Source organism: Nicotiana tomentosiformis, chromosome 12 (assembly GCF_000390325.3).
Source record: "Nicotiana tomentosiformis chromosome 12, ASM39032v3, whole genome shotgun sequence".
Classification (NCBI taxonomy): domain Eukaryota; kingdom Viridiplantae; phylum Streptophyta; class Magnoliopsida; order Solanales; family Solanaceae; genus Nicotiana; species Nicotiana tomentosiformis.
Window position 1 is genome coordinate 55,320,287 of NC_090823.1, and position 16,574 is coordinate 55,336,860.

The window sequence follows — 16,574 nt, forward strand, 5'->3', positions numbered from 1 at the left end:
CTATTAAATTCTTGTGAGAGAACTTCCAGCTTCGTTGCGTATTCAATTTGTTAGTTATTGCTAGGTGAAATGCTATCTCCCTTGCTATACACTGTTAAACTCACAATCAAGGGATGTATGATAATGGCGATACATTTGCAAGCAGTTTGGCTCTTCTGTTGACCGTGGCCTGATCTTTTATTTTCCAGTGTCTGCTGCTACATTCAAATGGCTGCTGTTACATTTAACTGTTACAGCGGATACAACTTAAATCAGGGGAGACTCGGGGTGGTAAATGAAATTCTGAACTCCACAAACCTTATTTCAACAGGTTCCCTCTCAACATAGCTGAACTATTGAGATTTATACAAATTATCCCAGCCCATAACCAGCTACAATGTTCAGAAACAAAGCACTACATAAGCAGTTGCTGTAGAAAAGCTTTGACCTTTGGCAGTTCCTCCCGACTACACTGCATGTAAACCAAGATCAGATGTGAGCTTCAACATTTTAAGTCATCCACCGGGATTCACAAATCAATACCTCGGTTAATCTATTATGTAGCAAGAAAATCCATGTTCTTTGACATGACAGTTTTCACCAAATAAATTTAATGAGCGGAAGCAATATACTTTTTGCCTTTATCAAAAAAAGAAAAGAAAAAAGCGACACAGTTTTCTCCCTAATATGATCAAGGTGAACTCTTACTCCCAAGGTTTGATCTAACGGTCAATAAAGTTAGAATAACGAATCTGGGAGACTTACATGTAAAACGTAGGTGATCGCTTTCTATCTAGTAAAAGGTAGCTAGTGTACCATGTAAAATAGCTGAGGTGAGTGCAGATGACCTAGAGACTAATGTCATTACAAAAGAGATCAACGCGTACTTTGCCTGTTTGTCATGCATATTTTCTGGCCAACCAATTCGCTTGTTCATTTCACTCAACAATATACAAAAAAACCAACCAATGGAGTTTCTGTTCTATTCCCACAAACGGGAGTTTTGGGGGCGAATGACGAATGACGCATACAGCAAAGGCAAGCAATATGGCTATACACTAGCTAGCATAGAGCTACGTTCCGTTGATACGAAAATTTCTGTACAAACTGATGCAAAAGTTGACTCATGTAAGAAATGTGGCAACAAACTAAGTCATGTAGAGCCACATTCGATTGGAAATTGAAGTACAAACAGAAACTGAGAAAGCTGACTCGGTCCACTAGCTAACTCTTAGAGATCCCTTTTGTACAAATAGCAATATCATCCTCCACCCTATTATGGAGGTACATTGCAGACGTTGCACCATAGACAGATAGACTTCTCTTTTCTCTATATGATACTCAACAGCCCTTCAAATGCACCTTGTCTATAACCATTTTGGTTTTGACCTAAAATTTTCCTATTCGGCTGGTCTGCCTGAATTTCCATCCATCCATATTTAATGGAAATATACAGTGAGCATTTTGACCTAACCAAAAAAAAAGGGTAGAAGTCACACTTGTCTCTCATGAAACTCTACTCTTCATAATTGAAGGGAAATAAACTAGTAAAAGGATCAGATTAATTAAGGCTCATGTTACCTGAAATCATTAAATCATGACTTCCAACCAGAAAGCACGAAATTTGCAAAGTTCAAAAGCTCTTGAAATTATACTTCTCATGTCTTAAATAAAATAACTAAGAGTTCTGTAATTAGCCCCGGCTACTAAATTTCCAGTAATATTCAAAAGTCAAAAGAATATTAACCATAGTTAATAAGGTAGAAAAAATCAAAAAAATATTAACCATAGTTAAATTTTGACTGCAATTGGTAGACTTCACCCTTTATCCAGGCACCTTATAGCTATAATTCTTGAAAATAGACCCTGACATCACAAAAGAGTCAAAAAAGAATACATGGCAGGTAATGGCTAGGTCAAACACTACTAGAAATCCGCTAAACACCGACCAAAAAAACCGACCAAAGTTGGTCGATTATGGCCAATTACCGACCAAAACACGACCATTTATGTGTGGACGGTATTTTGACGGTCGGAAAGGCATACCGACCAAAGTTGGTCGGAAATTACCGACCAACTTTGGTCGGTCAATTAAATTCAAAGAAAAAACTTTTACAAAAAAAACCGACCAAAGTTGGTCGGTTTTTTAATTATGCAATCAAAAGATTCAACATCTGGGAATCTAACCGGGGTTTGTACTGTGGCAGGATACTATTCTACCACTAAACCATTGGTGCATTTTGTTTTAAGACTGTCTTTTATTTGATTTATACTATTTAATTATATTTTTGCACGAAAATAACCGACCAAAGTTGGTCGGTTTTATTAAAAAATAAAACTACTGACCAAAGTTGGTCGTTTTTTAAAATGACCGGCCGAATTAACCGACAAATTTTGGTCGGTTTTTTTAATATTAATTTTTATTTATTTTAATTGAAAAACCGACCAAAGTTGATCGGTTTCTTGAAAAATAAATTTCGCGGGACTCAAAAATAGTTTCCCGCATTTTTGCGCCAAAGAAAACCGACCAAAGTTGATCGGTTTCGTAAAACAATATTAAAAAATAAAATATTTTGAAAAACCGACCAACTTTGGTCGGTTTTTTGGCCGATTTTTTGACCGACAAAAGTTGGTCGGTCAACCTTGGTCGGTTTTTGCTGAATTTCTAGTAGTGAAAATCACTGTAACCTGCCAAAACTAATTTTATGATCTCATTCCTCCTGCAATAATCATATGTATCATTAGAGATATGTATTCATATCTTTCATAATACTCGGCCATATTCTAAAAACCATCACGTGACGATAAATGGTTTTTATTCTTTTCCCTAAGAAAGCAAAAGATGTTTGATGTTCTTGTCAACCCTGCAATAATCATATGTATCATTAGAGATATGTATTCATATCTTTCATAATACTCGGCCATATTCTAAAAACCATCACGTGACGATAAATGGTTTTTATTCTTTTCCCTAAGAAAGCAAAAGATGTTTGATGTTCTTGTCAACTCTAATTAGGTTATGTAACATCATGAGAGATCTAAGTTGCTTCGACACTGGCAGTTTAGGAACTGCACTCGTGTCGACACGACACTAGTATAGGTGTAGGTATGGGATCCGTACCGGATTTGGTCAAACAATTCTGGGTACTTTGACCACAACGGACGGAAAAATTCGAGACAAGATACAACTTGATTCCCGAAATCAGAACCAAAACTAGGGTAAACTTGAAGAAAATAGCATACCTTATCTAGGAAATCAATCCTTTGCTTATCTACAACTTGAGAATAAAAAAGAAATCCACACTTCACAACTATACGGAAGTATTCCACAAAAATTTTCATAATTTAGAGATTTTTTTATTTTTTTATTTTTTTAAATTGTTTTTAGCCAGATCCCCGCACCCATATCCGTATTAAGATCCATATCTGAATCTTAGAATTTACATCTCAAAGGATCCGACCTTAAGATCCGCACTCGTGTCGGACCTCCGCACCCATGTCCGAGCAACTTAGTGAGAGATTATATGTTCCAAAGTTTTCGTAGTAATGATAAACGAAGGAATCAAGTAATAAATCGACGAAAAGAAACAAGAACAGGATGCCCTGCTCACATTATTATTACTCGTCATTTCATGGGAAAGTATCATATTACTAAGGTTGAGCCAAAACATAGTCACCCTCTTATTGTCCTATCAATGGCTCACATGTTGCCGTCTCATAGAAAGCTAAGTGAAGTCAAGCTCATGAAATTGAATAAGTAGAGGATTCTGGATTATTTTCAAAAGGTACTTCTAATTTTATGAGTTTTCAAGCGAATGGTCAAAAAACTTCAGGTTACACTAAGCTTGACTAGAAGAACTATCTTCATACCTAGCGACAAAAGGCTATGAAACAATAGGAAGCAAGTATATACACTTAGCCATAATATGTATTATAATTTCTTATTTATGTTAGACTAGTAAAGTAATTTCTCATATTAGAATATGTCGCATATAGGGCTTTTTTTTGGGTTTATTTTTTTCCTTTTTGTCCAGGAGCATTGTTAGGATACTTTGAGAAGAAGCGAATTGAAGATCCTTTTTTCTTTTTTGGTGGTGCAGTTGGACCTTGATATTGATCACAAACTTTGTTTTCGTAGGTTCAAAAATGATGATAGATGAGATTTTTGGAGATGTACTTTCATTTGATACAACTTAATGAATAGAGAGCAAAGGCATTTGGCTAGTTTTGTCGGATGAAATAATTATCATAGAAGGACTATATTTGGAAGAGACATCGAGTCCTTTGCATTTTGCACCCCTAGTGTGTGCTCTATTTTTTACTGTTCTATTTTTTTTTTTTAACGATTTACACTCTAGTCTATTTATTTCCTTGCAAAACATAAAACTGTTCCTTTTTATATATTTTCCACGAGAGTAAAAAAGGTAAAATACAAATAATATATTTCTAAATATATCTTTATATTCCGGAGTGCCTTAGCACCATTCCAGTGTGGGTGAAGTTTCCAGGTCTACCAGTGGGATATTGGTCCCGTGAAGCTTTAAGCAAACTGGCTAGTGGAGTAGGAAAACCACTGTATACAGACAAATTTACTGCAGAATTGGAGAAGATCTCATATGCTAGAGTATTGGTTGAAGCAGATGTGTCTCAGCCCCTACAAGAGTGTATTGAAATTGATACAGCCCCTACAAGAGTGTATTGAAATTGATACACCCTTTGGTGTATTTCAACAACAGGTGACATATGATTGGAGACCAAAGATGTGTAGAATGCATAAAATTTGGCCATGATTCAGACAATTGCAGAAGGATTACTGCAGAGACTAAGGAAGAACCTTACCAGGAAGTGGCTAAAAGGTAAAGGAGAAAAAATAGAAAGAAGGGGCCAGTCTGGCAAGCAAAGGTGCCAGGCAAAGAATAGGAAAAACAGCTGGGAGGATCTGATTCTGGAACTAGCCAGGTTGTGGCACAGCAACATGTCTCCCTGCCTGCAGAAGAAGCTTCTCCTGAACAACAGAGTGGGGTAAGGCAGAATAGCAAAGGGACAAAAGGCAAAACCATAGCTGCACAAGATACCACACATAGAGATCCCAATAGCAGAATGCATGATCCTATGATACTGCAGAATGCCAACAGATTTGCTTCCTTAAGAATTGAGGAGCCTAGCACTATAAGGGGAGGGCCTGTATGTGCACAGAGGATGGCAGATCCTCCATGATTGTATGCACTTGGAATATTAGAGGGCTGAACAAGCTCTCAAAACAGAAAGAGTTGAAGCTCTTTCTAGCAAGACATAAAGTAGATATCATGGGTTGTGTGGAAACTAAAGTTAAAGAAAGTAAAGCAAGACAGATTCTTCAGAAAGTAGCTAAAGGATGGAACCATTGCTGTAATTAGAACACAACAGTAAATGGCAGAATTTGGCTCTTATGGAAGGATCATATCAATGTACAGATATTAGCAATAAAGGAACAGTACATTAGATATCACTAGCCATTTTAGTACAGTCCTCACTGTGGTCTATGCAAAGAATATACTGCAGCACATGGAGGAATTGTGGGCTGAACTGCAGCAGGTTGGTGCACCTATAAGTGTACCATGGATTCTCTGTGGAGACTTCAACAATGTTCTCTCTACTGAGGATAGAATTGGGCAACATCTACAGAGATCCAAGGTTTCCAGGGAATGCTTAATAGTTTGCAGCTGACTCCAATAAGATCAGTTGGATGGCATTTTACATGGTGTAACAAGCAACATGTTATCAGCAGATTCTATAGTAAGATAGATTGGGCTTTAGGCAACCTTCCCTGGTTACAGCAATATGGACATGTGGAGGCAGACTTTCTTAATCCAGGAGTATCTGATCACTCTCCTATACTACTACTCTCCTATACTACTGAGGTGTGGACAGCAGAGGAGATTACACCCAAAACCATTTAAATTGTTTACTAATATAATGGAACAACCTGAGTTTCATACAATACTACAAAGCTAAGTTACTCGGACTCAGCAATTTGGGCGTCGTACCCGTGTCGACATGACACTGACACGGGTAAGGGTGTGGGATCTGTGTCGGATCCAGTCAGACGAGATCGGGTGTGTTGACCAAAATTTTGGGGAAAATTTTGAGAATTGATTTCCCTAAGTAAAGATTTGAAGAGATGGGAAACGAAATACCTTCAATTCCGCTGCTATGTAGTAATTTATACTAGTCCTTTTGTTTCCTTTGAAGCTTTTGTCTTGGTCAATCTTCTTGTTCATGCTGCAGGTTTCTGAAATCAAGAGCTTCTGTGTTTTTTTTAGGGCAGAGAAGCTGAAGATGGGTGGTGGACTACTGGACTGAGGCATATTGGGTCGTGTTGTACTGAGAAAAAACAGAGACATGGAAAAGGTTTTGCTGGGGAAGAAGATTTAGAAGAAGACGTGGTTGTAGAGGAACGATGAAGAAGAAGACTTAAGAGACTAATTAGGAATTGACCATCTTTACACATATTCTGCCACGTTGGTTTATGAGATAAACATTACATATATTATGTTCAAGAGTTTTAAGTTTATGAAAATTAGAGTTTTAATTGTACCAAAAATAATTAGAGTTTTAATCAACTATTTAATTGTAAACTAGAGTTTCCTTTTTATGCTTTAAAGGCACACATTTTTCATTTGAGTAAACTTCATATATATTACAAATAATTATATGCTCCAAATAAACAAATTTTATTAATTAACCTAATAATACTATTTATAAATGTTTTCTTTCTTGTACAAAAGAGGTATAATTTCTAAATTAATTATTAGCATGTTAATCTTTTGACAAATTATGATTGCGCGAAGCCCATGCAAATTTATAAATTGTACATAATAAAATTGACCCTTTTGTTCTCCGTTATATGCTATACTGTGACACATATTTTAAGGCTAATTATAAATCATATGAATTGATAATGAACTAAAATAATTTAGAAAAATGACAAAAAGGAATAATTGCGAATTTTAGAAACGAAATCAAGAATTAGAGAATTTAAGAACACTTAATTTATTTTAGTTAAAGTAATTAGAATTATTCAAAGACTTGTATTCTTATAGTATATTTGATTAGGACTACCAATTAATATTGAGCTATCAAAATACTTGAAATATAATTAATTATTCATGGTTAAGGTTATATAGCTTTCCAACAAATCACATTAATCGACTAGAGTAGGAAACTCTTCTTGTTAGATTGTTTTATTCTTCCTATCAGTACAAGTTATGAACTATCGAAATATTTGAAATCTAATTATATGTTTGATTGGAACTAACGATTGACTTTATCTAACTATTTTGACCGACAAGATATACACACTATTATATTAGGGATTCTGTAGTGTCAATCATTTGATTCTACCTAGGAAAATTGATGAATCATGCCATTTTGGAGAGTGTCCACATGCCTGCCTACAACTTGAAACATAAGACTCAGTTACTACACTCTACGAGGCACAAGTTATATGTAAGTTTTTCATATAATATCTCATAATTATGCATATCTTTATAGCTATATTTTTAGATTTTTAATTTATTTTTTGCCGAATCTTCGCACCCGTACCCCTACCTAGATCTGTATCCTCGAATCCTAAAATTTAGATCATGAAGGATCCGACCTTTGGATCCGTACCCGTGTCGGACACCCGTACTTGAGTCCGAGTAACTTAGCTACAAAGGGTATGGAATCAGAGCCAGGGTGTAGATGCTATGGTTAGCATATGTAGGACCAGTTTTGAAGTTATCAAAAAAGGACCAGTGTTGAATATGGATCAGAAAACTACATTGGTACAACCAGTGACAACAGTAGAGATAGACATAGCCATCAAATACATGCCACCAGACAAAGCTCCAGGGATTGATGGATATCCTATAGAGTTTTTTACAAAAAACTGGGACTTAATGAAGAATGAGGTGTATGCTGCAGTACAAAGCTTCTTTGAAAAAGGAAAACTTTTGAGAAAGGTGAACTGCACAGCTATTACACTGATACCTAAAGTTAGCTCACTATCTCAAGTCAAAGACTATAGACCTATTGCATATTGTACTACCTTGTACAAAATCATTGCCAAGGTGTTACAATTGAGAATCAAGAAGGTGATTGGTAATATAATAGGGCACTCACAATCTGCTTTTATAGAAGGAAGAAGTATCATTGACGACATACTTTCAGCCATGAGTTGTTCAAAGGGTACAACAGAAAAGGTGTATCTCCTAGATGTGTTATGAAAGTTGATTTAAGAAAAGCCTATGATACTATAGACCGGAGATTCTAGAGAAGAATGCTTAGTGATCTTGGGTTCCCTTTCAAATTCATTGAATGGATAATGGAATGTGTTGTAACTGTCTCATATTCCTTAGTGCTAAATGGAGGCCTTACAAAACCATTCCAAGGAAAAAGATGGATCAGACAAGGGGATCCCATGTCCCCTTACCTCTTTGTCATTGGTATGGAGTAACTGCAAAGAGAAGTGATGCAGCTGGCAGAGAATGGTGATTTCAACTTCTATCCTAGTTGCAGGAAGCTGGGCATAATCCATATTTGCTTTGCTGATGATTTACTCATGTTCTGTAGAGCAGACATTGAATCCATCAAACTCCTCCAAGGGTTTTTTTTAGAGATTTTCTGCAGCTTCTGGACTACAAGCTAACACTGATAAAAGCTTTATTTACCTGGCTGGGGTGGATGCATATGAAAAGGAGACTATCTTGAACCTACTGGGGTTTGAAGAAGGTACTCTTCCTTTCAGATATCTGGGAGTACCACTGTTCTCTAAAAAAATAATTGTTCATCAATGTCTACCCCTAATTGAGAAGATCACAGCAAGAATCAGTTGTTGGTCTGCAAGGCTGCTTTCTTACTTTGGCTGACTACAACTGATCAAATTAGTGCTGTTTGGTATTCAAACCTACAGGGCACAAATATTCCTCCTACCCAAGAAGGTTATGAAGATGATTGAAACAGTGTGCAGATCATTCTTATGGAATGGTGAGGCATCCATCACAAAGAAAGCACTGGTATCCTGGAAAAAAAGTTTGTATGCCCCAAACTGCAGGTGGCCTAAATGTCATAAACTTATGCACTTGGAACAAAGCTTTTGTAATCAAACAATTATGGGTTGTTGCAATGAAAATAGACTGCTTGTGGATAAAATGGGTACATAACTACTACATCAAAAAACAGAATTTGGAGCACATGCCTACACCAAAGGCTGCAGCTTGGGTGATTAGGAAAATCTTAGAGACTAGAGAGACCCTGCAGAGTCAATCCATGCAGGGCTCCTTGATTGATAGACTGAAGATATTGCAGGTGCACGAACACTTTTCGATTAAGCAGGCCTACCTCATGCTGATGCCCCAATATCAGAAAGTCCTTTGGAAGAGCATAGTCTTACAGACAAGCATCCACCCCAGATTCAAATTCATCTTATGGCTGGCTGCACATGAAAGACTAGCTACAGTGGATAGACAAAATAAAATAGGAGTGCAGGTGCCTCAAGATTGTGCTTTCTGCAAAGCCACTACTGAAACACTGGAATGCTCAGTAACAAGAAGAGTGTGACTAGACTACTGGTGTGGCTAGACATGAAAAGGAACATAAATGGCTGGAAAGAGGAGCTTGGGCATGTTGTGGCTAGAAAGAAGACAGGGCGAGGTGCCATTGCTAGCTATGTATTTGCTATGCTACTATATAGTATATGGAGGGAAAGGAACATGATTAGATTCCAGCAGGGCACTTTTGAGGAGCACGTAATCTGCAGAGAGATTGTCCTTCACGTTCTGCATCCATCATGGCAGCAGACATTACACAGTTTAGATTGATTTGCTTAGTTTGATTTGCTTAGTTCCTGTTTCCGTTTTTTAAGCAAGTCCTAGATTTGTAGTAGGCATGGATGAAATGTGTAATCTAGGACTAGACTCATATTTTGGATAGTAGTTGGTCAGCAACTACTTGGCTTTGAACAGATTTATTTTTGATTAATACAATTTTGATTTTAATCAAAAAAAATATACTCCTTCCGTTTCAATTTATGTGAACCTATTTCCTTTTTAGTCCGTGCCAAAAAAGAATGACCCATTAACCTATTTGGAAACAATTTACCTCTATGCAATGATTTATAGCCACACAAAATATATGTGCCTCATTTGGCACATTTTACACCACAAATTCAAAAGTCTTCTCTCTTTTCTTAAACTCCATGCCCAGTCAAATGGGTTCACATAAATTGAAACGGAGGGAGTATATCTTTGTATGTAGGAAGCTAAATTGGCTCAAAGCTCTCTCAGCCATCTACCATCTTAGCCTGAATAAAATTAGGTTTGAGCTTTCCATGAGTAAATTTAACGGAGGCAATATAACACTTGCAACATCACCAAATCATCAGCTTAATATCAAGGATAGACAGAATGATTGAATGAAGAAGGAGAACTGAAAGCTTTAGAAATTCAGAGTAAATTATCACATGACAAAATATATATACCCATTCTTTAAAGAAACATCACAAAGAACTACCCCCATTCCATTTAAAAGAGAGATATAATTTGAGTTCCGAACAGAAACTTCCGACACCAATACCTAACTAAACATAGCCATCTCCTGTTTCCACTCCAAAACAAAGAGGGCTCATAATCTTAGAGAGCCAATTAAAAACACACAGGAACCACAGACACTGTGTTTGTCTAACCATTAGGCTCAACTAGAGTCAAGAGGACACGACACATACTCTTTGACTAAAATTTGAGCTTACCGTGATAGTTTAGTTTTCTGGAAAACGAGATAAAGTCCTTTTATTCATATTTGAGTTCATTTATTTTATGTGGTATGCTTTTTTTTTCTCTTATTTGTATTTTGCTTACTTTGCCCTTGCGAAAAATATTAAAGAAAAGTATTTTTATAGTTTTACAAGGAGATAAATAGACTAGGGTGCAAATCATTAAAAAAAAAAAGGATAGGGTGCAAATTAAAATAAAATAAAAAAAGAGCACACATTAGGGGTGCAAAATGAAAAGGACCCTGAGACTTGTGAATAATTTCAATGATTGTTTGATACGTTTCTTACGGCGATGTCTGGAAAAAAAAAACACAAACAATTTGTAAAGATCAAGAAGTTGCAATGAGTAAGGCTATTTCAGTTGTCATGCCTCAAGTTCATCACGGGTTGTGTATCTAGCACATAGAGAAAAATGCAACTAAACACCTCAACCAAATATATAAAAGGTATGCCTCTTTTCATGGTGATTTTAGAAAGTGCATGTATGAGTATGTGGATGAGAAAAAAGTTATAGATGCTTGGAATACTATGTTTGATGAATATAATCTTCATGAAAATTATTTGAAGTTGACCAAATATAAATTGTTACAAAATTATTTGTCCTCTATTTGTTAGAACTTAGAATAGAGGCAAAAGCTTCTGAAGTGGATGAAGGCTATATGCTAGCAGTAACATGTGCAAATGAGCAAAGTTCAAAATTGAAACAAAGCAAGAGGTGACACCTCCATCTATTTGTGGTAGTAGTTCAATAAGAGGCATTCCAAGAAAAACAGTGATAAAGATGTTATCACACAAGCCAAAAGTTTGAAAAAGAAAGATGGGCTAGGTCGTATAAAAAGGAGGACAAAAAGTTCTCTTGAGATGTTTCCGAAGTGCAAGAAAGCTCGAGGAAAGAAGTAAAGTTATGTTAACAAAAATGAATCTACAATGACTAATGATAAAGCTCCATTTGATAATGTCAATTATTTCAATCAAGGACATCATCTATTATTTTTAGGTCCATGAGTAGAATATCTCAAAATAGCCTAACTTCATTAATCTATAAGCAATTAAATTTCATTTATTTTATTGATAGAATTCAACGTCAAAGGAAATCATCTTTTACTCTGATTTAAGTGCCGCTCAAAGTATGTCCTATGCTAGCTTATCCCATCATTCAAAGTTATTTTCTATTTTGATTGCATATCTCAACTTTACTCAATAGCTGAAGGTAATATAGTGCAACTCCTTTTATGTAAAGAAATGCTTTGTCGAGTGTATAATTCTTTTTTCAATTAACTTTATTTGTATTATCTGTGTAGAAACTTTTGTTTTATAATGCTCTTCTACATATGCAAAATTCTTATTCTCTTTTTTATTATCAGGTTCGTGTTATATAAAGTAATTTAACCACTGTTGTATTGAGAAAATATGCTTTTGGCAGTCAAGCCTTCCCCGAAATCAAGGAGCACAAAAGTTTCAGGACATTAATGCGTTTTGATTTGATTTATGTCAATTTGGTTTCTCATTGAATGTTGTTTACTTAATTTCAAGAACATAAAGTGTGCTAAGACTTTAAGACCATTGTGGTCGTAATGGTTTGTGGATATGAACATAATTTGTTTTCCCCTTCTGTGTCTATATGGTCTTATCGGTTTGTGGATGCACAGCATTTCCTCAATTCTTTTTTTGTTTCTCTTTTTTGGGTTTGGGGAAACTAAGGAAATCGAGAGGAAATCAAGATTAACTGATTAATCAACCCAGATTAAAATAATGTGATAATTCTCATTCTGTATGTCTATTGGTTGTGTTATAACAATAGTTGGTTTGCCTTGCTTCAAGGTAGGGAATGGAGCGCACGTACCATTTTGGAAGGACAAGTGGATGGGCAGTCTCACATTGAAAGATGAATATCCAAGCCTTTTTCTATAAGCGACTGTACTACGCTCAGAACAGAGAGCATAACACATAAAGTTTGCATCTAAGAAGAAACATTCAGGACTGGGGACTGAATGCTTTACTCAACTCACAGGAAAGGGACAGATTGATATGTAGAAGCTCAAGGGAGGGGACATACTCTTATAAAAAAAAAAAAGGGTATACACATTTTTGCTCAAGCAAATAGATGATGGACATATGGCCATGAAAGCTCATCTGGAGGACTAAACTGCTAAAAAAGCGATATGCTTCAGTTGAACAGCTTTTATGAAGCATGCCTAACACAGGACAACCTTAGCAGGAGAAGTATCCAGACGTGAATAGGTGCCATATGTGTCAACCTAATTCTGAAAGTGTCAAACAACTGCTCCTCCACTGTACAGTTGCGGCACATCTTTGGAGCATGGTTTTCTCAAATTTTGGACTAGCTCGAGTCATGCCTAACAGAATAAAGTATGCCTATGACAGTTGGTGTTCATGGAGAATAGAAAAAGCCATCAAGAAAATCTAGTTTTTTTTTTTATGCATTTGGACAGAAAGTATGCTGCGATAGAATCTCAACTCCGATCCAAGTCGCTCTCTAAAATCCAAATGCTTACTTAATCTGTTTAATTAGTTAAATCAAGCCTTATAACTAGTATTGAACATTTTTTGGATTGTGTCAGCTATCTAGTTATAGCCTATTCTTTTGTACATGAGCAGACTTAATCTTCTTCTTCTAATTTTTGCTTATGCATCTGGTTGATGCGATTAATAAAACACCCTTACTTCATAAAATAAATAATTGAATTTGCTTAAGCATGCATAGAAGTGCTACTCATCCATTCAAATTAGATGATATAGCCTTTTTCTTACACGATAGTGCTAATCTGAAAACAAATAAGTTAGTTATTGTATTACCGTTTAATTAGTTAAAGATGGTATGTATGGGCCATATTACTTATTTAAACTTGTGACATATTACTGGGCAGAAGACTCAAGAAGAAATTAAGCTTCTTCTCCCTTTTATTTCATATGTTTGAAGGATCTGTGTTAGAGTACAAGGTATCTCTTCATTGTTTTACAGCTGTAAAGTGGTTGGAGATGGCGAAAGTCTACTGGTTGCAGCCAAAATTTAACTGGTTAATATTTTCTTTTTAACTTTTCTACCTTGGACTACCCCAAAGCTCGAGTACATCCAAGCCATTAGGTATTCCCTGGAGAACTAGCGAGATTCAAATGGGCCATTGGATATTACTGGACATTTATTTACTGGAGCTAGTCTCATCCTGCAAGAAGATGGTAGCGAAAAATTGGAAAAATGATACAATGAGGAACACAGTTTGTTTGAGGTAAGATGCAAAAATGGATAATTTATATTCTATTAAAATTTTTGAAAGATAAACAATTTACTCAAGCAAGCTTGAGATAGAAAACTAATATAGGCCGGATTAGCTTACTTGTGAGTTCAGTAAGGAAGTTAACCAAACACAAGTAAGAAGTTCGTCAGTCCTTCCTCCTATACCTCCCGCTCAAGAGGACAGGTCCTTGTAGAGTCAGAGGTAATGTGGCTCAAGAAGGCTAAACCGACTATATTACTTATCTTTCTATCTCAAAGCCAGTTTAATATTTATATTGTTGATTTTCTCAAGATATTTAATATAGCATAAAATTTTAAACAATCCACCGGTCAATGCATACTTTGTTCGTTATTGCATCTTTTTCCCCGTTTCCCTTTATTATCTTTGTGCATCTCAACACAAACCTTCTATTTCCCTCCTACAATTTTATAGCAGACCACAGTTCCTAATTTCCTCCAGAATTTCATGCGCACATCTTCTTCTCCGTTTCCCTTTACATATTAAAGTGAGAAATTTCTGAACTTTTTAAATATAATGTGTGCGTGTGTATGTGTGTGCATGTATATATATATATATAGTACTTGTTATAACAAGAAATATATTACCATATATCAGATTAGCATAACCTTCACACAAATGTGCCAAAAAACTGTTGAAAATATCAATTAAAATTGCCCAATCATGAAGTTCTGTATTTAAACATATTCCCAAAGCCAGGATACCATAAGAAAAAAGCTGCAACAGGTAACGAATCAAAAGCTCACCAAAGTCAGTTGACGAAGGAGGCAGCTTAGGTGGAAGAGGAGGAAGAACCGTCCTGAAGGAGGTCATCATACGGATCACGACGGCCGGGGACTTGGCTGATTTGAGGGTCCCAAAATAACTGAGCGTTGTGCCTATCAAATGTCCAGAAACCATAGGGACGCATTGGATAGCTCCACATCTCCAATGTCTTCTTGGTCCTCTCTTTCGTGGCATACACGTGCTCCCTAAACTTCCTATCCCTCTCCACTGGATCCTCCATTAATCTCAATATCAAGTTCTCCGCAAATTCCATTATGAATCCCATCCTTTTCTTGTCCCTATGAAAACTGTTTTCAATTAAAAATCCCAAATCAACTCTGCAGCAAACAAAAGCATTGTATGGTATTTAAGTGGAGAAGGGTAGAGGGGCAGGCCCATCATCCACCGAGTTTTAAACCATGCATCATTGGCCCTCGAATTTCTCCATTATAAGAAAATTAAAAATCCCAAATCAAACACCAGGTAGGATCAAAAGCAATCTAAGCTAGGGCACAGTGCAGTCCAAATCCCACTGCATTAAACTCCAACCATATCTATAGGTATAAACTTAAAATATAAATAGATATATACCTAAAATTAGTTCGAATAAACGAATTGAATATATGTAATTCATACAGCTAAGGCTCAACTTAATTTTGGATTAAGACATGTTGATTGATTGATTAATTAGATTTAACATTATCTATAAATTCACTGAAGGTAAATTCTAGATTCGAAAACTGGAATGTGATTCATCTATGGAGCAGATGAGACTGAGAGAGCATAGAGTATGATACGGTACCTTTTGCTGGTCTCTGATTCAGAAAATCGACGAGGCTGCGATTTGGATATAACTCTATAGAGTTGCCCGGTATGCTGGTCATTTCTTAATTGGACTTGGATTGAGGTTAGTTTGGTTAAATTTGCTGGCGTAGCCACTTTGGGCCTAGCAATTAAAGTTAGAAAATTTTACCAAAGAATCAAACTATTACACCCTATTTATTATAAACCAAAATAATTTCAAAATATTATTACTTATAACTACCTTTTCTATTTTATAGCAAAATAGATATTTATTTATATCTACCATTGAGGCATAAAATACGCCAATTATATTCTTTCTCTCTCTCTTCCTTCTATCTCTATCAGCAAGATTCTTAATCATCTCTCTTTCTCCATCAAATCAGCAGAATCATCGGCATCATCATAGTGATCGTCGTCAGTGTCAGAATCGTCATCATCCACTATTGGCTCATCCTCTTAGGGGAACAGATCTGGCCATGGCTTCGCCGGAGAAGATTTGAGGGCCGGGGTTTTGTTCGTCTCCATTTTTAATTTTAATACAATGTATACAGTATTTTGTTTGTTCGAAAAATGCCATCTTCGGTGAATTTTCTTCTCTTCTTTTCTATTTTAATCACATACAATGATACAAATACACTCAAATACGTTATATTTTGAATAAATACATTATTTTTTTCGCATGTATTTATGTATTTTGAAGGTCTGTATTTTTTTGAATACAGCCGAATATCACTGTGTTTTGTGATTTTTTGTTGTTTCAATACGGTGAATTGAATATAATGCATAATAGTGAATAATAAATATCTGTGAATTGACTATAATGTATACAATCGAATTGAATAGAACGGTATACACCAAATTTCTTGATTACCTCACTCTATTTATAAATAGAGTCACGCGAATACATGGAATACAGCACAGTAGGAGTGAAATTTATGTAGAATTGCTTTTGTTGAGTT

At 35.9% G+C, this 16,574-nt stretch overlaps 1 protein-coding gene across 7 annotated transcripts; it reads right to left on the minus strand.

The window, feature by feature from the left end:
• Window positions 1-134: 134 nt before the first annotated feature.
• LOC104101772 (uncharacterized) lies at window positions 135-15,740 on the minus strand. 7 transcript variants are annotated; one of them, XM_033657526.2, is made up of 3 exons: window positions 15,614-15,740; window positions 14,793-15,119; window positions 135-446 (listed from the first exon to the last, which is right to left on the minus strand). In XM_033657526.2, exon 2 carries the CDS (start codon window positions 15,095-15,097, stop codon window positions 14,819-14,821), a length of 279 nt encoding a protein of 92 aa, XP_033513417.1. In that variant the 5' UTR covers window positions 15,098-15,119; window positions 15,614-15,740; the 3' UTR covers window positions 135-446; window positions 14,793-14,818. The 7 variants fall into 7 exon arrangements, with proteins under 7 accessions (XP_033513417.1, XP_018628144.1, XP_070047704.1 ...); XM_018772628.3 differs by having other exon boundaries at window positions 135-451; XM_070191603.1 differs by having other exon boundaries at window positions 14,793-15,110; window positions 15,614-15,735.
• Between the last annotated feature and the right edge of the window lie 834 nt (window positions 15,741-16,574).

What these genes read in the sequence shown, in the direction of transcription:
- LOC104101772 (XM_033657526.2), bottom strand. Translation starts at nt 15,097, where the DNA reads ATGGGATTCATAATGGAATTTGCGGAGAACTTGATATTGAGATTAATG.